The sequence below is a fragment of the Rhamphochromis sp. 'chilingali' genome, assembly GCF_963969265.1.
Source record: "Rhamphochromis sp. 'chilingali' genome assembly, chromosome: 14".
In the NCBI taxonomy this organism is placed as follows: domain Eukaryota; kingdom Metazoa; phylum Chordata; class Actinopteri; order Cichliformes; family Cichlidae; genus Rhamphochromis; species Rhamphochromis sp. 'chilingali'.
The window spans coordinates 34,997,666-35,013,790 of NC_137941.1; the positions used below are offsets into that span (position 1 = coordinate 34,997,666).

Below are 16,125 nucleotides of genomic sequence, written 5' to 3' on the forward strand. Positions count from 1 at the left end.
TGTACACAGGAACTCAAAGCCAGAGGACAAAATAAAACTTTATGTGATTGGCTGGGTATTAAGACCTTGTTGCTGTAGGGTATGTACGTTATTGCAAACCAATATTTTCATAACTTTCCGAGCTTTTTTGCATTGTAAAAGAGTAAAAGTGGTAAAAGAACTTGGACAAGAAAATTGCAACTTCCGTTATGGTTTTGTAAGACCTAACCAGCTTCCTCATTTTGGTTTAGCAGTAACACTAAATAAATGTCAGCTGCAATATTTTAGTCAACTCAGCAACAAATCAGAAACTTTTACTTCCTCTCTTTTAGTCGGTTCTCATGTGAGCACTTTGGTACAGAGCTTCTGTTGCAATCTGGGGAAGAAGTGTCATCTTTTACCTACTGCATATGTTAAAAGAGGCTCCCAAGTAGGACGTGAAGGTGATTTGGGGCTTTAGGAAGAATGGAGACGGCAATGAACAGGACAAGGAATGAGGTCACATACACTCAGAGTAACCCACTGTTTGACATGTCACTCAGCAGGAGTGATCTCTACAGCCTTCAGCCTGATGGTAAGTGCTAAGACAGTGAGTGTTACTTCTTTCATAGAAACTGTGTTGAGATTTGGAAAATAGTTATCTGTAACATTTATCATGTTAGAATGAACGTGAAGGCCTAAATCCCTGATTGTTTTACTTTTTAATTCCAAACCTTTGGTGCTGTTGTTTCTGAAAATGTGCCTAAACTTATCCATAATCCTTAACTGGCCATCAACAGTCTCTAAAGCTGGAAATGCCAATTAAGAGATATTATTTTCTTCCTGGTAGGTTGTAACTTTTGAATAATCCATATACAAGCTGCTCCTGAAAAAAACCTCACTGGAAACATTATAGTATCATTTAACAAAAAATAATTTTTCAATTTGCTATAGTAACCAAAAATTTCTCGTAAAGTAAGAAACACTGAACCATCGTGAAAACCAATTTCAGCCTCGATGCGACCAAAGAAAAGTTTGGACTGAATAAAAACATGAACAGTGGAGTTAAGTGGCACAGGCTTTATTAGACTTGATGACAAAAACAAAAAAATCAGCTTCCTTAAGTTTTTTACGCCAGCTGCCTGAGCGGGTAAAAAAGCAAACAAACAAAAGCTGCTGTTGACAACAGACAAAACAATATTGAGTTTTTTGTCTTGGAAGAGAGTTTATTAAGACTCCTGAAACAAAAAGGAACGACATAATGGCTTAACTGAATATAGAGCAGTTCAAAGAATAACTTACAGGAAAGTACAAGAGCAAACAAATCATCTAAAAAACAACTGTGGGACTCTGAAAAACACAGAAGTAACCTGAATACTGGCAAGAGGAAAATGATTTGATTCAATTTGAATGAATTCTGGGGACTGCAGTGACAAATGTACGATTCTGTTGCTTCTAGTGCTAGTAAGTAAACTTTATTGTCATCTCTACTATATACAGTACAGGATATAGAGAAACGAGGCGAGGCTCCGGTTCCACTCAGTGCAAAAGACAAACAATAAATATAAGAAGAGAAATAAATATACACTTTAAGACAAAGATAAAAGGATCAATAACAGTTAAAATTTACAATTTACAGTTTGAAAACTGCAACAAAACCCATTTTACACCCACTCTAAATCAAAAATCAGTCTAATGTCATTATCTAATGTTATGATAGGACCGAGACAAAAACTGTGGTATTTTGTAAATATAATAATAAACGCAAATTGTGTAATTGTGTAATTTTATTAGCAGCGTCCTCCTGAAAACAACATTGAGAGTAACATCCTCCTCTCTGCCCCTTAATGCCCTCTGGTCGCTATGGTAACGTGGAAATATTTCTTTCAAAATAAGACACACAACTACAACACGGGAAAAGACCCAGGGAAACCGAGTTAATGATTAAAACCCCAAAAACCATAAATTTCACTCAACTCTCGCAGCCTGGTGACAAATGACTCACAGCCCAGTACCCGCTGATTTAAAGTACTGTCAGTACTACAGTGGCTGTCATTCTTAAACCTGGGACAGAGTGAAATGGCAACCTTTACCAGCAGGTGGTGGCAGTGTTTCATATTTTCTTTCAGTGACAGCAGGTTTGCTCATTAAGAGGTTTTCCTCGATTCAAATTTAAAAAACGAAATAAAGAAAATGACATGAATGAAAATTCACTCAAAACAGCTCCTCATATGCCAACTATGGAAAAGCATCTTATGGTACAATCAACAGAGCTTTTAAAATACTGATGTTTTAAACATGCATAAAAAAAGCAAGCAGCAGGAAACTCGCATCAGGACTACCAAGATGGCGGCGCGCACAGACGCAGCGGCCCGGGGCTCCTACATTTTTGCACTTTTGGTGGTATTGGGTACACTTGGGTTTTAAGGGGTATTTATTATTTTCTTCATTATTTTATTTACGGGTTGTACGGAAGCCCCAAATGCAATTTCATTGTTCTCTGACAATGACAATAAATAAATAAATACTAAATACTAAATTATCTCTTTCTTTCTCTCTTTCTCCTGCTTTTCTCAAACTCAACATTTGTACTCAGTAGTAGTAATTTGAGTACTAAATGCCTGAATACAACCTCCTGCTTTGATGACAGCCTAGAAATAGAAACTGTGTATTATCCTTGGAAGCACTGAAAGCAAAGTGATAAGTTCCTGTATTTGGTTTGTGCAATGTATATACTGGCATTATTTTGTTTATTTATTTATTGCTTGACTGATTTATTTGCAGAACAACTTGAAAACATTTGGTTAAATGTTAGTGATTCACTTGTATATATATGTATATATATGCATATATATATATATGGTTTCTTGCTTTTTGCTTGGTAAATGTAGACAAATATTTGTAATAGCTGAATAAATAGCTGAATTTGTGTGTCCGGAAGTGACAATTTGAAGAAGTAATCTTGGTCCAAGAGATTGATCACATAACCCTGTTTGTGTTTCAGATCTGAAGTCATCCAGGCCCAGGAAACTACGGTGTTTTCATGTCATAGTTATTTACCTCATCCTGCAGACAGTCCTTAATGCTTTTCTTCTTTATAAAGGTACAGCTGCATACCATCTCATCTGTAGAATGAAATAACTTATGAGCAAAGACAGAAATAAACTACATTATTTAAAAGTTCAGTGATGCTACCATATCAACAAACACCATGGCGACAAGGTTCAATTTAGTTTAATTTATACAGCAACAAATCGCAACAACAGTTGCCTCAAAGCACTCGATACTGTAGACCCTACAAACACTTCCAGCACAGTTACTCCTGACACAAAATCTCCTTTTTCTATCTGCACACTACAAAACAACAGATAGAAACACACAGATACTAATCTGCCATCACTTCAATGCACACAGAATCCAAACATTAGAATAAATTTTATTATTCAAATCATTTTTCATTCTCGATCCCTGCTCCATCTCTCTGGACAGCAGACATCTAAATACTTTGTTAATCAGTTATTTAGACTTTATAAATGACACAATGACCATGTTATAAATAAATAATTATAAATAAGCATCTTAATCAAGAATTTTTATATTTGTATTTAATGAGGAGTAATGGTTTATAAGTGATGAAGCACTTACTAATACCTTAGTAAAGCAGGTTAGTAAGTTTAGGGTGACATTATTATGATGTGTTACCCATTAACATACATGGGAAGAAAGTATAGTGAAACATATTTGTTCATTTTCTCTTGGTTCCAGTTTTCACACTGGAGGCTTCACTGGCTCGGCCCAGATCAGAGGGGCAAACGTCCAATGATGTTTCTCATGGTTATGAAAGCTTCCAAACTCTCATACAAAACAACAGTCAAGAAACCAAGAACCTGAGACACCACCTATGGACGCTGGAGAGCCAGGTACTCTTCTCGTGTACATATAATGTGACACGGGGCCAATGACACAATGGATATTGAAGATTGTAGGATTGACCCATGGCTGACTTGATCTTTCCTGTGTTGCTCTGGTAGAGCGGATCAATCACTGCCCCATGTTCTTGGGCAATATGTTGATCCCTAAATTGCCGTTGATGTACTCACTGGCATGTGAGCGTGTGAATGTGACACAAAGAGTTTGGGCATACATAAAGGTGCAATGGGAATGTGTGTTATTTGGTGAATGAGACTTACAGTGGAAAGCGTTTTAAGTGCTGAGCTTATGTAGAAAGGTACTATTTAAGAAGCAGTCCATCACTGAATATACAGCGCATCCGGAAAGTATTCCAAAATGGCCTGTATGGCAGTTTGTCCAGACAGAAGCCAAAATCATGCATGATGATGGGCAGCCGTGCCCCTCTCCACACGCCTGTCTCACACACACAGCGAGCCAACGACAAGTATCATAGTCATAACAACTCTATAACAGAGCTTATCTATGTGCTTTGCTTATAGTGAATCATCTTTATTCTTAATCAAAGATATAAATCAAAGTATAAGTCTGATTAATATGTTAGCTGAGACATGAGCTGGGTAATGAAAATTATTCAGATGTCTGGATTTTTGTGTGCATAGACATGATCCAGCTGCAGCCTCAGTAGATGAGTATCTGTGTGTGGCTGCAGAGATGTGAAAGATAAGAAATGTGCTGCCAGCCCAAAATTATGTTCTGAAAGATTCTGGAAAAGAGAAATGGTACTAAGGGTTGAACAGAGAACCATAAGTCAGATGTGATTTTAATGACAGTTTAATTATGCTTAATACTGATGAGAATATAACCAATACAATGAATGAGAAAATATAATGATGTCATGATTCAAGAAACAACATTTCTTTTGAATCACGTATGTGGAAAAGCCACATAGATAGATGGTAAGATATGGCTGGACATCAGGTAATAAGTTGTTTGTTCCTTTCTCTTCTCTGAGATGAGCGCTTCCAAAGCTTAGATTATATTTATATTATAATACAGCTCGGTAATAAAGGGGTAACAGTAGGGTAACAAGGGGGAAACAAGAGGGTAATAATGTAGTATTTCTAAGTTTTAATATCCAAAGTAATAACCATGTAATGTCCAAGTAATATCGAGGTAGCAACAATGGTTACAGTTGAGTATTATTACCCTGAAATTTATGTAATAGGATAATAAGAAACCCAAAAATTGGGTGTAATAATGTGGAAATAGAGCTAGGTAATAAAGCAGTAATAGAAGGGTAACAAGGACAAAATAAGAGTGTAATAATGTGGTAATTTCTAAGTTATTACCACTCAATTACCAGTGGTAGTTTCTATATAAAAAGCAGGAAACAAAATGCCAAACCGCCTGTTTCCATTTAATAACACATTAATAACCCGTTAAAGCTAACTTAAAGAAGTGTGGTTATTACCTGGAAATATCTCAGGTAGTTTCCATGTAATAAGAAGGAAACAGATGCAAAACCACTTGTTTCTATCTAATAACACATTTATAACTATGTAATAACCTTTTAAAGCACACTTAAAGAATCGTAATGACGACCTGGAAACACCTGTGGCGGTTTCTGTGTAATAAGCAGGAATTTAACACTATGGTCATGATACCTGATTAAAAGAAGCACCAGGAAGTCTGTAATGAACTGGAAACACTTAAACACAAAATGTTAATAATTAAGTTTAAAACAATAACACATATGAATACATATGTGTTATTCTCTGCACAGGAGTGTAGAGGACCCTCCATCATGGCAAAATTTATACATGGATGACAACACATAATATGGTCAATATAGTTAAGGTGGGAAAGAAAGTGGAGCACATTTTTAAAACTGTGATCAGTCGTGGCAAATCATCAAACATCTGCTGACATCTTGGTGAATTGAGTTGTGTAAATCCACAAAGAGCAGTAAACCTAAAAGCAGTAGCCCAGATCAGCTTATCACAGCTTGTACATCAAGAAAATCTACTGGACCCGCAGATGTATTCTAGAAATTCTTGTGAGTTGTGATTCGTTTCTCCACACTGAGCCATTCCAGCTGTCTTTAGGGTTCCCCCATCTGTTGAATCCCACAACGTAGGCAACAGAAAACAGGAATACAGGAAAATAAAAAATATCTCTATCTACTAATATTTTAATATTGCCTTAACATTGCACAAGGCTTAGTCAGCTTTACACAAAAACATCCTCCAAAAAGCAGTTTTTTACTTTCTTGCATTTACACACTACAGGTGTACTTTCTGTGTAGCTGGCCTGTACCACTACACTTGGTGTCTTACACTTCTGTCTTTGGAACGTTTGCCCCCCATTCCTTCTTTCACAGTCTGTCTTTGCAGGTGATTGATGGATGGTGTGCTCATCAAAATAAAGCTAACATTAATCTCAGTGTTATTCCACATTACCTGGACTATATCAATATTCAGATCATACAGAGATTAGTTAAAATATAATATGTGGATGTGCAACCATAGTTTTCCCCAATCGGGAGCTGAGTACTGATTTGTATTTCTATAGATTTGGATGAATGCATTTGTAAATAAGTGTACTCCAATCGCTTTGTGTTTGTGCATGAATTGAACACAAATTCAACAACAATACATGTCAGCCTTCTAAAATCCCTGAGCACTAATCTGAGCAGGAGTACCTTATACACAAAGCTTATTCATCTATAATAATTCCTTTAAAAAAGTGTTTCCATGTTTTTACAGTTTAACATCACAGTCACATATTTTACCAGATTAAAGGCCTGTGTGGCGAGGAAGGTCAGCTGGACAAACTGAAGACCGACCTGAGCCTGCTCAATACCACCACCCATAACCTGGAAGGCAAACTAACAGTCATCAGCTTGAAGCCAGGTCTGTGCATGTGTTTATGTACACAACAACAGGGTAAAGCAACAACTATCACACAGGGCATTGTCTGATTTCAAGCTTTAGATCCACATCATTGTTGTTTAGACAACACTGAGGTTATTGTACTCTGTCCTACAAGTTTTAGAAATGTGGTGTTTAACCAAGAATTTACTTTAGATTGCACTACGTAGCTAAGACTGTGAGGAATTTAATGAGGAATTTCTAGTATTTAGTATTTAGTATTTATTTATTTATTGTCATTGTCAAGAACAATGAAATTGCGTTTGGGGCTTCCATACAACCCAAAAAAAAAGAAGAAAATAATAAATACCCCTTAAAACCCAAGTGTACATATTTAACCCAGTGTGACTCCAATGCAATAAGACAATCCTTAGCAATAATGTTCGTAGAAATTCAGACAAAGACCTGAGAAACATGACAAAATACAACAATGCACCCATTCAATATTATTGTACTGTGAGATATGATATCAGATATGATAGTTATCTATTTAAGAAAGAGGGGGGGGGGGCAGGAGGGGGAAGAGAATAAAGATATGATGCACCAATGCAGACCAGTTCATTGCTATTAAGAAGTTGGATATGGTTATTGTCCGTGAGAGGGGGGCAGAGAGTTCAGGAGCCTCACAGCCTGTGGATACAGGCTGTTGGCCAGTCTGGATGTTCTGGCCTGTATAGACCTGTACCTTCTCCCTGAGGGCAGCAGATGGAAAAGGTGGCGCGCAGGGTGATGTTGGTCCCGCAGGATACTGTGCACCCTCCTCAGACAGCGAGTGGGGAAGATATTACTGATCTCTGGCAGACTTGTTCCAATAATTCTGCCAGCTTCTTTCACCACCCGCTGGAGTGCTTGCTGATCGGCCTTGGTGCAGCTGGGGAACCACACTAGAAATCCATACGTCAGAACGCTGCTGATGGCACAGTTGTAGAAGTTCAACATCAGAGATCTGGGAATGTGTGCGCTCCGCAGTCTCCTCAGGTAGTAGAGGCGCTGTTGGGCCTTCCGTACAACTGAGGTGATATGGTTGCCCCAGGACAGGTCCTCGGTCACAGTTACCCCCAAGAATTTAAAACTGCTCACCCTCTCCACCGCCTCACTGCCAATGAAGAGAGGCAGATGGTTGTTATGACCCCTCTTCCGGAAATCTACAATGATCTCCTTGGTCTTTTTGGTGTTTAAGACCAAGTTATTGTCGTGGCACCATGACTCTAGTTGTTGCACCTCTGTCCTATAGTTTGTCTCATCATTGTTGGATATAAGTCCGAGCACTGTAGTGTCATCTGCAAACTTAACAATGAGATTGGACGCGCAGGAGGAAATACAGTCATGGGTGAAGAGAGTGTATAGCAGAGGGCTCAGAACACACCCCTGAGGGGCACCGGTGTTGACCACAAGGGTGGAAGAGGTGTTCTTACCCACTCTGACACTCTGTCTACGGTTAGTGTCTAACCGTAGACCGTAACCAAGATTTATCCTTTAGCATGCACATTAAACAAATATATAGGGTTGCCTTCATTTGTTTGGTAAAATTAGAAACATCCGGACTCAGAGTGATGCCACACAGCTAGTGCTTCTATTGTGATAAATAATTATCGGGTCACTCTAAAAGCTCCTGAAAAGCCTTCAGTTGATCCTGAATGCTACAGCAAGAGTATTAACTGGAACTAGAAAGAGAGACAATATTTCTCTCTTTAATTTGGACTTGAATTTAAAGTCTTCATCTTCACATGCAAAATGAATAACGAGGCCACGCCATAAGAATTTATAGTAAGTTTCTAAAAGTAGAATAGAAGGCAGAGCCTTCAGCTATCAGACCCCTGTATTATGGACCAGCTGCCAGTTTGGATGAGTGAGACAGACACTCTCTGGGCTGTGAGGTCTCTCTCTCGCCTCATCCTCCACCGAGACCCAAGGGCCCCCCACACTCCAGCAGGGGCCCGACAGAGTCAGGGGGGCCAGGTCCTGCCAAGCAGCCGCTGAAAGGGAACCAGTACACAACTGAATACTCAGCCTCTGACATCCAGAACCATCATTGCTCTGCCAGGTGGGGACACCAGCCACTGGCAGGGACTGTGGCGTGGAGAAATAGGCCCCCACACCTGGGGGAGCCTGAGATGTTCTAAAAGAGTTGGATTAGTAAGGAAAACAGGCACACACAAGCATACATGCCCATCCTCATGCACACATATAAACACTCTCACACTTGTCCAACATGGAGACACTCAGAGATGAATGCAGTACACACACACTCACACTCCCCATACACACACTATACTCCCAAGTCCAGACACCAATGCCTCCAGAGGGGCAATCCACTCACAGACCCATGAGATGGGGTAGAGACCACCACACAGCCCTGGTCCATGCAGCAGCAGAGCAGCCCACCAGCCCTGGCTGGAACGCCAGTCCCAGACCCCATGCCTCCCTCCACCAGCTCATATGTGGTGTTGATGCTGGCCTATAGAGCATTTATAGTACACTTTGCAAAGGAGGAATGAAAAAATAGGATGAATGTTTCCTAAGTTGCAAAGCTTTGACAACAGAACAAGCTTGAAACTAATCAATGTGACTGATTGTCCCGGAACAACAATACCTCAGGTGTAATCAGATGCATCATAACACATAGTGTAATAAAATACTTTCTAAAGTTTATCAAGCATAGCAATGTATTTACGTATGTGTTCTCAGGACCCCCAGGTCCTCCAGGCACCAATGGACATCCAGGTAACCGAGGAGAAAAAGGCAGCAAAGGTGAGGTCAAAGTTACAGAAGCTGTAATTGATGTATTTATATTAACAATGTGACATAAATCTGCCAATGTGAAATGTCATATTCAGTAAGTTTAAAGCAGCAGCCAAGGCCAAATGGAACGAGCTGATGACAGAATCATTCAGAAAAGCAGCGTCACATCTGTATTTATTTTTACAGTGTTTAGTCTAAAACCTGCTTTGGTAAAGAACAAGAAAAGTTTCAACTGTAAAAACTTCATTCATTAGAAGATGCTGTGGGGTCGTGTGCAGCAGAATACATTAGCTTTCAGCTGCTGCTCTGGCAATGATCCCAGCATTGATGACGCATCATCTCCTGTCAGATGGATGATGAGACCTGGTTGATGGATGAGCTGCAGCCGTTATTTCACATAGCTTCACAATGTAGTGCACTGACATTTGCTGCATGAAATCTCTATCAGGGCTGGACTTTTACTCACACTGACAAATTAACCAGCTCTAATGCATATATTTCCCAATAGATAAAACTCTGCGTGCCCTCAAGCTCTCTGCTAAAAAAAGTCTTTGATCAAACTTATATTTTATGATAATTACATTTAGTTGGTTTTTTGTGGTTATTTGTTGGTTGATTTGTCTGTGAACCACTCGGCTCTAGACAAGGACACTAAGGACAGATTGTTGATTCACTAACATCTTCATTTTCCCGAGTCCTCACATAATAATTCTCAGTTAATCATCAATTTAATTCATTTTTTTTCTTAATTCATTGCCGTTATCTCAGTGCATTTCATTATGTAAAGACTGTAGAATATTAGAGAAAGATAAAAGATGAAGAAACAGTTTGCATCGGTGTACAGAGAGAAGATGAAGCCTTCTCAGGCAGCTGCTGTGACCAGTTGTGGGGTTAAAGCGTCAATATGTTTCTTTTTTACTGCACTGAAAATTTTAATTAGTGAATCTTATTAAGGATGATTAAAAAGGATGTAAAGCGAGTGCTGTAAAAAGAAGTGTTTTAAGTGTAGTGCACTTATACCCAAGATTTACCTGTTATTGAAGTGCTTCAGACGTCCACAGAGATGAATGAAAAACAAGTTCCGTCACCTAAACACTTAAACCCCCACGGACTGCCATTTGGCTTTTCTCTACCTTTAAAACCCAGAGAGCAGCCAAATGGCTTTTAGCTAAGCTTTAGCTTCAGCCAAGTGGAAGCTAAATTGGCTAGTCATTCATATGTATATTAGGTTATTACCTGGGAATTCTGGAGGGAGGGGAGTGGGGGTGTGTGATTGAGGGCGTGGGGGAGCTGCTAAAAGCTGTGCACTTCCTTTTGTGTTTCATCTTGATGCATTCTCAATCATCCAGGGAAATAAATCTCCAAAAGTCACCAACTTGGAGTGTTTCAGTTTGCCATCTTAGGGAGAAATCAACACACATGGGTGTATGTCCTTTGTTGCTGAGATTTATTGATAAAAACAGTACAAAAAAACAACCATTTGTACACATATTTACAAATAATAATAAAAAGTGAGTGAGTACAATTCAACATTTTCAGCAATCACTCACAATCCTGGCACTGCCATGGTATCTGTAGTCTGCATTTACCACATGTGTATCTGTAGCAGTGAACACATCGCACAGTGGCATGATTGTTCTTGCAGTTGTGTTTGACCTGACACGTGGCTCTTTTTCCAGGGCTAGGTGTGGAGGGTTGTGTCCGAAGCAACTGTTCTTTTCTTGCCTTCTTCTCAGCTACATGAGAGCGAGCCAACTCTGTTGCAAGCGCCACCAGGAAGTCCACCCGTCTTTCCTTCGTCCCGGTGCATGCTTGATACAGCCAATTTAGCTTCCACTTGGCTGAAGCTAAAGCTTAGCTAAAAGCCTACCAGCCATTTGGCTGCTCTCGGGTTTTATAGGTAGAAAGGTAGAAGCCTGGGGATGCTAGTGTAAAATAGTCACGTTCTGTGCGGTGACAAAGTATTTGACAGCTCCCTGATTTCTTACCTTTTTGTATTTCTGTTGCACTCACTTGTTTCCGATGTTTCAAATCATCACATCATTTTAGACAAAGATAACCTGAGTGAACAGGAAATGCAGGTTTTAAATTGCAATTTCATTTATTGGGAAAAAAGATATCTAAACCTACCGGGACCTATATCAAAATGTAATTGTCTCCAGCCCTGTGCTCATATATTGGTTTCTATTACTTTTACATCTTGATGAAATCTTCCTCCATGTTCATTTCTGAGATTGGTCAAATCTGGAGAAAGAAAGTTGTGATAATAACATACAAAGTACATCGTTACTGACATTTTGGCCCCATTAGCTGATGTGCTTTTGTGGATCTCAATCAGGCACCCCTGTGTCAGGAAGGTCTGGAACCTGCTCTCGGTTTAAAAGGTCGGAGTCTCTGATCCTATACTCAAGAAAAGAAAAAAAACAACCTTTGAATGAACATAAAAAAATGATCATGCAATGAATTTCCACGTGATTCAATTGCTTTATTATAGCAAGGAGACCACAGACAACCATTCACACCTATGGACCATTTAGCATCCTTACCCTAACCCTACTAACTGCATGTACCTAAAGGGCCACAAACGCAGGGACAACATGCAAACATGCACAGAAAGCCCAATTGGTGGATTCGAACTCTTGCTCTGAGGCAACAGTGCTACTCACCAACCTGTCACTCCATACTGTAGAAAAAGTAGGAAAGCTATGATTTCAAGGCTTGAATTTTTTTTACATTTTTGTCCTTGACAGGTTAAGCCACAGTAAACAGCAATAGCATGTACGTGCTGTGTGTTTACTTGCCTCTAATAACCCCAGTGACTTTCCTGTGGTTTGAAATCTCTTGTGATCAAGCGCTAACAGCTTCGCAGTCCTCCAGATGTCGATCATGCATCCTCTGAAGATTTGGTTGCCAGGTTGGCCTCTGATTAAGCCTGAAAAACTACAGAGTTCATTTTTAATGCTATTATGACATCTGAGTGATTTGATGTCAATAATAAACAGGCTTTTACCTTTACAGTTTCACAAGGTGAAAAATAGAATGTCCACAACTCAGCTAATGCTGATTTTGAGAGGAGAGAGGTTGAGGAGAGAATGGGCAGAATTCAGGCTGAAGAAAAGTATTTCTGTTCTGTGTTGATGTAATCCAGCCAAGTCCTTGGAAGTTGTCTTCCTGCAGAAATCAGTGGAAATCCAAATCCTCTTGATTTTGTAATCTAACATAGCAAAAATGAGAAAAACACAAAACCAAACTGTAAGACAACACAGACACATGGCTCTTTTTCCAGGGCTAGGTGTGGAGGGTTGTGGAGGGTTGTGTACATACAAGCATGCGCATCAAATTACAGGAAAAGACCAGAATATCAGGAATCATTATTGCTCAAACTGCAGTTCTTCATGATAATTAGACTTATACTTTGATTACATCTTTCATTAAGAATAAAAATGATTTACTATTAGCAAAAGCACATACAGATAAACTATCATAGCACTTTGCATCACTGTAAACATAAAAGGCTGGATGGTATCACCTCTCTCCAATTTAATATGAGCTAAGCCGGCAAATTCAGACTCTGTCGATCCCACCTTTCTCGACATGCTGTTTCTGAGGTAGAAAGTTGCACAGACAGAGCATTCGTTTTTCAATTTCTAATACCCAACCAATAAGTTACGGTGAAGTTGAATCTCCTGAATAGAGAGACAAGACGAGAGTTCAGCTGTTTGACCAAGTGGAAGTCGCTAACTCCCACTCGATTTTGTGATCGATGTAAACTTAAAAAAATATATCAGCTCTTTTACTTCTGTGGTGACACTACAGGGTTAATATAACTGATCTAAACACTAATGTCTAGGTACAGTGTATATTTTGCTGAATAAACCATGTTACTAATATCAAGCACAAACTTACTATTTTAAATCGGTTCAACAGAAAACCATGGTGAGGTGACTTTGTTTTCCTGATGTGTAGCATCTGCATAGCTTCTACAGCACAAGTTTCTTCCGTAATACAGTCAACAAAAATAAAAATAGACGTTAAATTTATTAAGTATTTGAAAGATTATTCAGTCATTAACTTTGGCAGTTCATGGATTTTGCAAACTATCATCATATGTTGTGGAAACAACTTGATTATCTAGGAAATAGATTTTTCTACTTTTACGTTGATATAAAATGTGCCAAAATTAGAAAATCGCCTTTAAATGAAATTACTTTTTTAGGGAACAAGTTTGTATTTTTATTTTTCAAAAAACGGAATTTTATAGTTTTTTTTTTATAGAATAGCTTATAGCATATTGGTATGTAAATATAATAAATAATATAGAAAAACAACACTAAAAATAGTTCACAATAGAAAGAATTAACAAGATATTCCAACTGATCACAACTTCTACAACAACAATACAAGTCCTGTGTAGAACTGCAATGTTCTTTACATTTTCACTTTCTTTTTTATAATCAAAATTTTATGCATTTTATAAAAATATGATGTGGAGTAAAAGTCGGTAATAAAATTGGTTTGTCTTGTGGTCATCTTCTAACTGCACTGGCCGTGTGTGCTTTTTTTCTGCATGCTTGCGTCATCAGATATTATAATCCATCACATACCGGTATGTTTCTTTCCAGGAGACCATGGAGATAACGGCCTTCCAGGACCAAAGGGTGAAAGGGGAGACAAAGGAGAACAAGGAGAGCCAGGTACTGGAAAATGGTAGAGTTTAATATGCCTATACAGTCCACCCTGTGGCAGCTATAGTAAGAGCTGCTCACATTCTCTGAAATCTTATCAAAGTTGCTTCAGTGCATCCTTTACAACCAGCTTCTGTACTGGGGAGACTGGAGATATCATCTCACAGATCAAAGCACGACCCCAGTGCAACATTCAGTACTGTTGGCGACAATATTTTAGCACCTTGGGAACGAGAATGGGTGCCGGGGCAGACCAGACACTCCCACTCAAGGAGTAGGAACGGATGCAGGAGCAGGCTGGGTCATGGCTGCCCTTACCTTGGAGTGGCATCAGCAATGATCTGGCACCCGCTGTCTCTACCTGAGAACCAGGTACTGGAGCGGAAACCAGCAGGGCCCTAACTGATTTGAGACCAGGAAACGCGATTGGCTGAGCCCCAGCCTCCCAAACCTGAGGCACTGGTATGGGTGCAGGGGTAGGCAGGAGCCCAGCTGCCCTCGAAGCAGGAGCTGGTGCCAGCTGGGTCCTAGCCAGTGTCCCCCGAGAAACTAGTACAGCTGCAGGGAATGGGGGGACCTTGGCCACCCTAGGAGCAGGTGTGGGTGCACAACCCATCTCTGCCTTAACTGACTGACTTACACCAATGATCGTTTCAGGCTGTGCTGCTTCATAAACCCTTTCTGAATGAGAAGCATGAGAATTCATCTTTGAACACAAAAACAGTCTCAGAGAATGCAGGTCATGAATAAATGAATAGTCTGAGGGAGTCTTTCAAAAAGTAGTTTCATATACATAATCCTCATGCACAGTCTTGTATTTAGCCAGTTCAGAAGCACAAATGTATGTTTGAGCTTCTGGAAAAAAACGAGCCGTTTATTGTGGCTGATAATGAACAAGAACAAAACAGAGAAACAAAATTAAACGAAGAGCCAACCATAAAAAAACTAAATACAAAATACCTGAAACACATGGAAAGAATGAGAGGACATGGAGACACGAGGGAGGACAGAAGATTTACAGACTGAGGGAGAGACAATAAATACGCTGAGGGATGACGAGGGAAGTGGAAACAGCTGGAGTGAACAAGATGTGATGAGACAGGGGAAGCAAAACTTAGCACACTGAACACAGGACGAGAGAATGAACAGGAAACACTGAGACTTAAGACATACAGTGGGGCAAAAAAGTATTTAGTCAGCCACCGATTGTGCAAGTTCCCCCACCTAAAATGATGACAGAGGTCAGTAATTTGCACCAGAGGTACACTTCAACTGTGAGAGACAGAATGTGGAAAAAAAAATCCATGAATCCACATGGTAGGATTTGTAAAGAATTTATTGGTAAATCAGGGTGGAAAATAAGTATTTGGTCAATAACAAAAATACAACTCAATACTTTGTAACATAACCTTTGTTGGCAATAACAGAGGTCAAACGTTTACTATAGGTCTTTACCAGGTTTGCACACACAGTAGCTGGTATTTTGGCCCATTCCTCCATGCAGATCTTCTCGAGAGCAGTGATGTTTTGGGGCTGTCGCCGAGCAACACGGACTTTAAACTCCCGCCACAGATTTTCTATGGGGTTGAGGTCTGGAGACTGGCTAGGCCACTCCAGGACTTTCAAATGCTTCTTACGGAGCCACTCCTTTGTTGCCCGGGCGGTGTGTTTTGGATCATTGTCATGTTGGAAGACCCAGCCTCGTTTCATCTTCAAAGTTCTCACTGATGGAAGGAGGTTTTGGCTCAAAATCTCACGATACATGGCCCCATTCATTCTGTCCTTAACACGGATCAGTCGTCCTGTCCCCTTGGCAGAAAAACAGCCCCATAGCATGATGTTTCCACCCCCATGCTTCACAGTAGGTATGGTGTTCTTGGGATGCAACTCAGTATTCT

The 16,125-nt window shown here is 39.7% G+C and overlaps 1 protein-coding gene across 1 annotated transcript in view; it reads left to right on the plus strand.

Annotated features, from left to right (window-relative positions):
- The first annotated feature begins 363 nt into the window (after positions 1–363).
- marco (macrophage receptor with collagenous structure) overlaps positions 364–16,125 on the plus strand; it is a 28,047-nt gene continuing 12,285 nt past the window's right edge. Inside the window, exons 1-6 of the mRNA XM_080902825.1 lie at positions 364–553; positions 2,963–3,061; positions 3,724–3,878; positions 6,665–6,782; positions 9,489–9,551; positions 14,165–14,236. Coding sequence (XP_080758951.1) covers positions 445–553; positions 2,963–3,061; positions 3,724–3,878; positions 6,665–6,782; positions 9,489–9,551; positions 14,165–14,236 — 616 coding nt within the window. The 5' untranslated portion in view covers positions 364–444. The remainder of the gene's footprint in view (positions 554–2,962; positions 3,062–3,723; positions 3,879–6,664; positions 6,783–9,488; positions 9,552–14,164; positions 14,237–16,125) is intronic.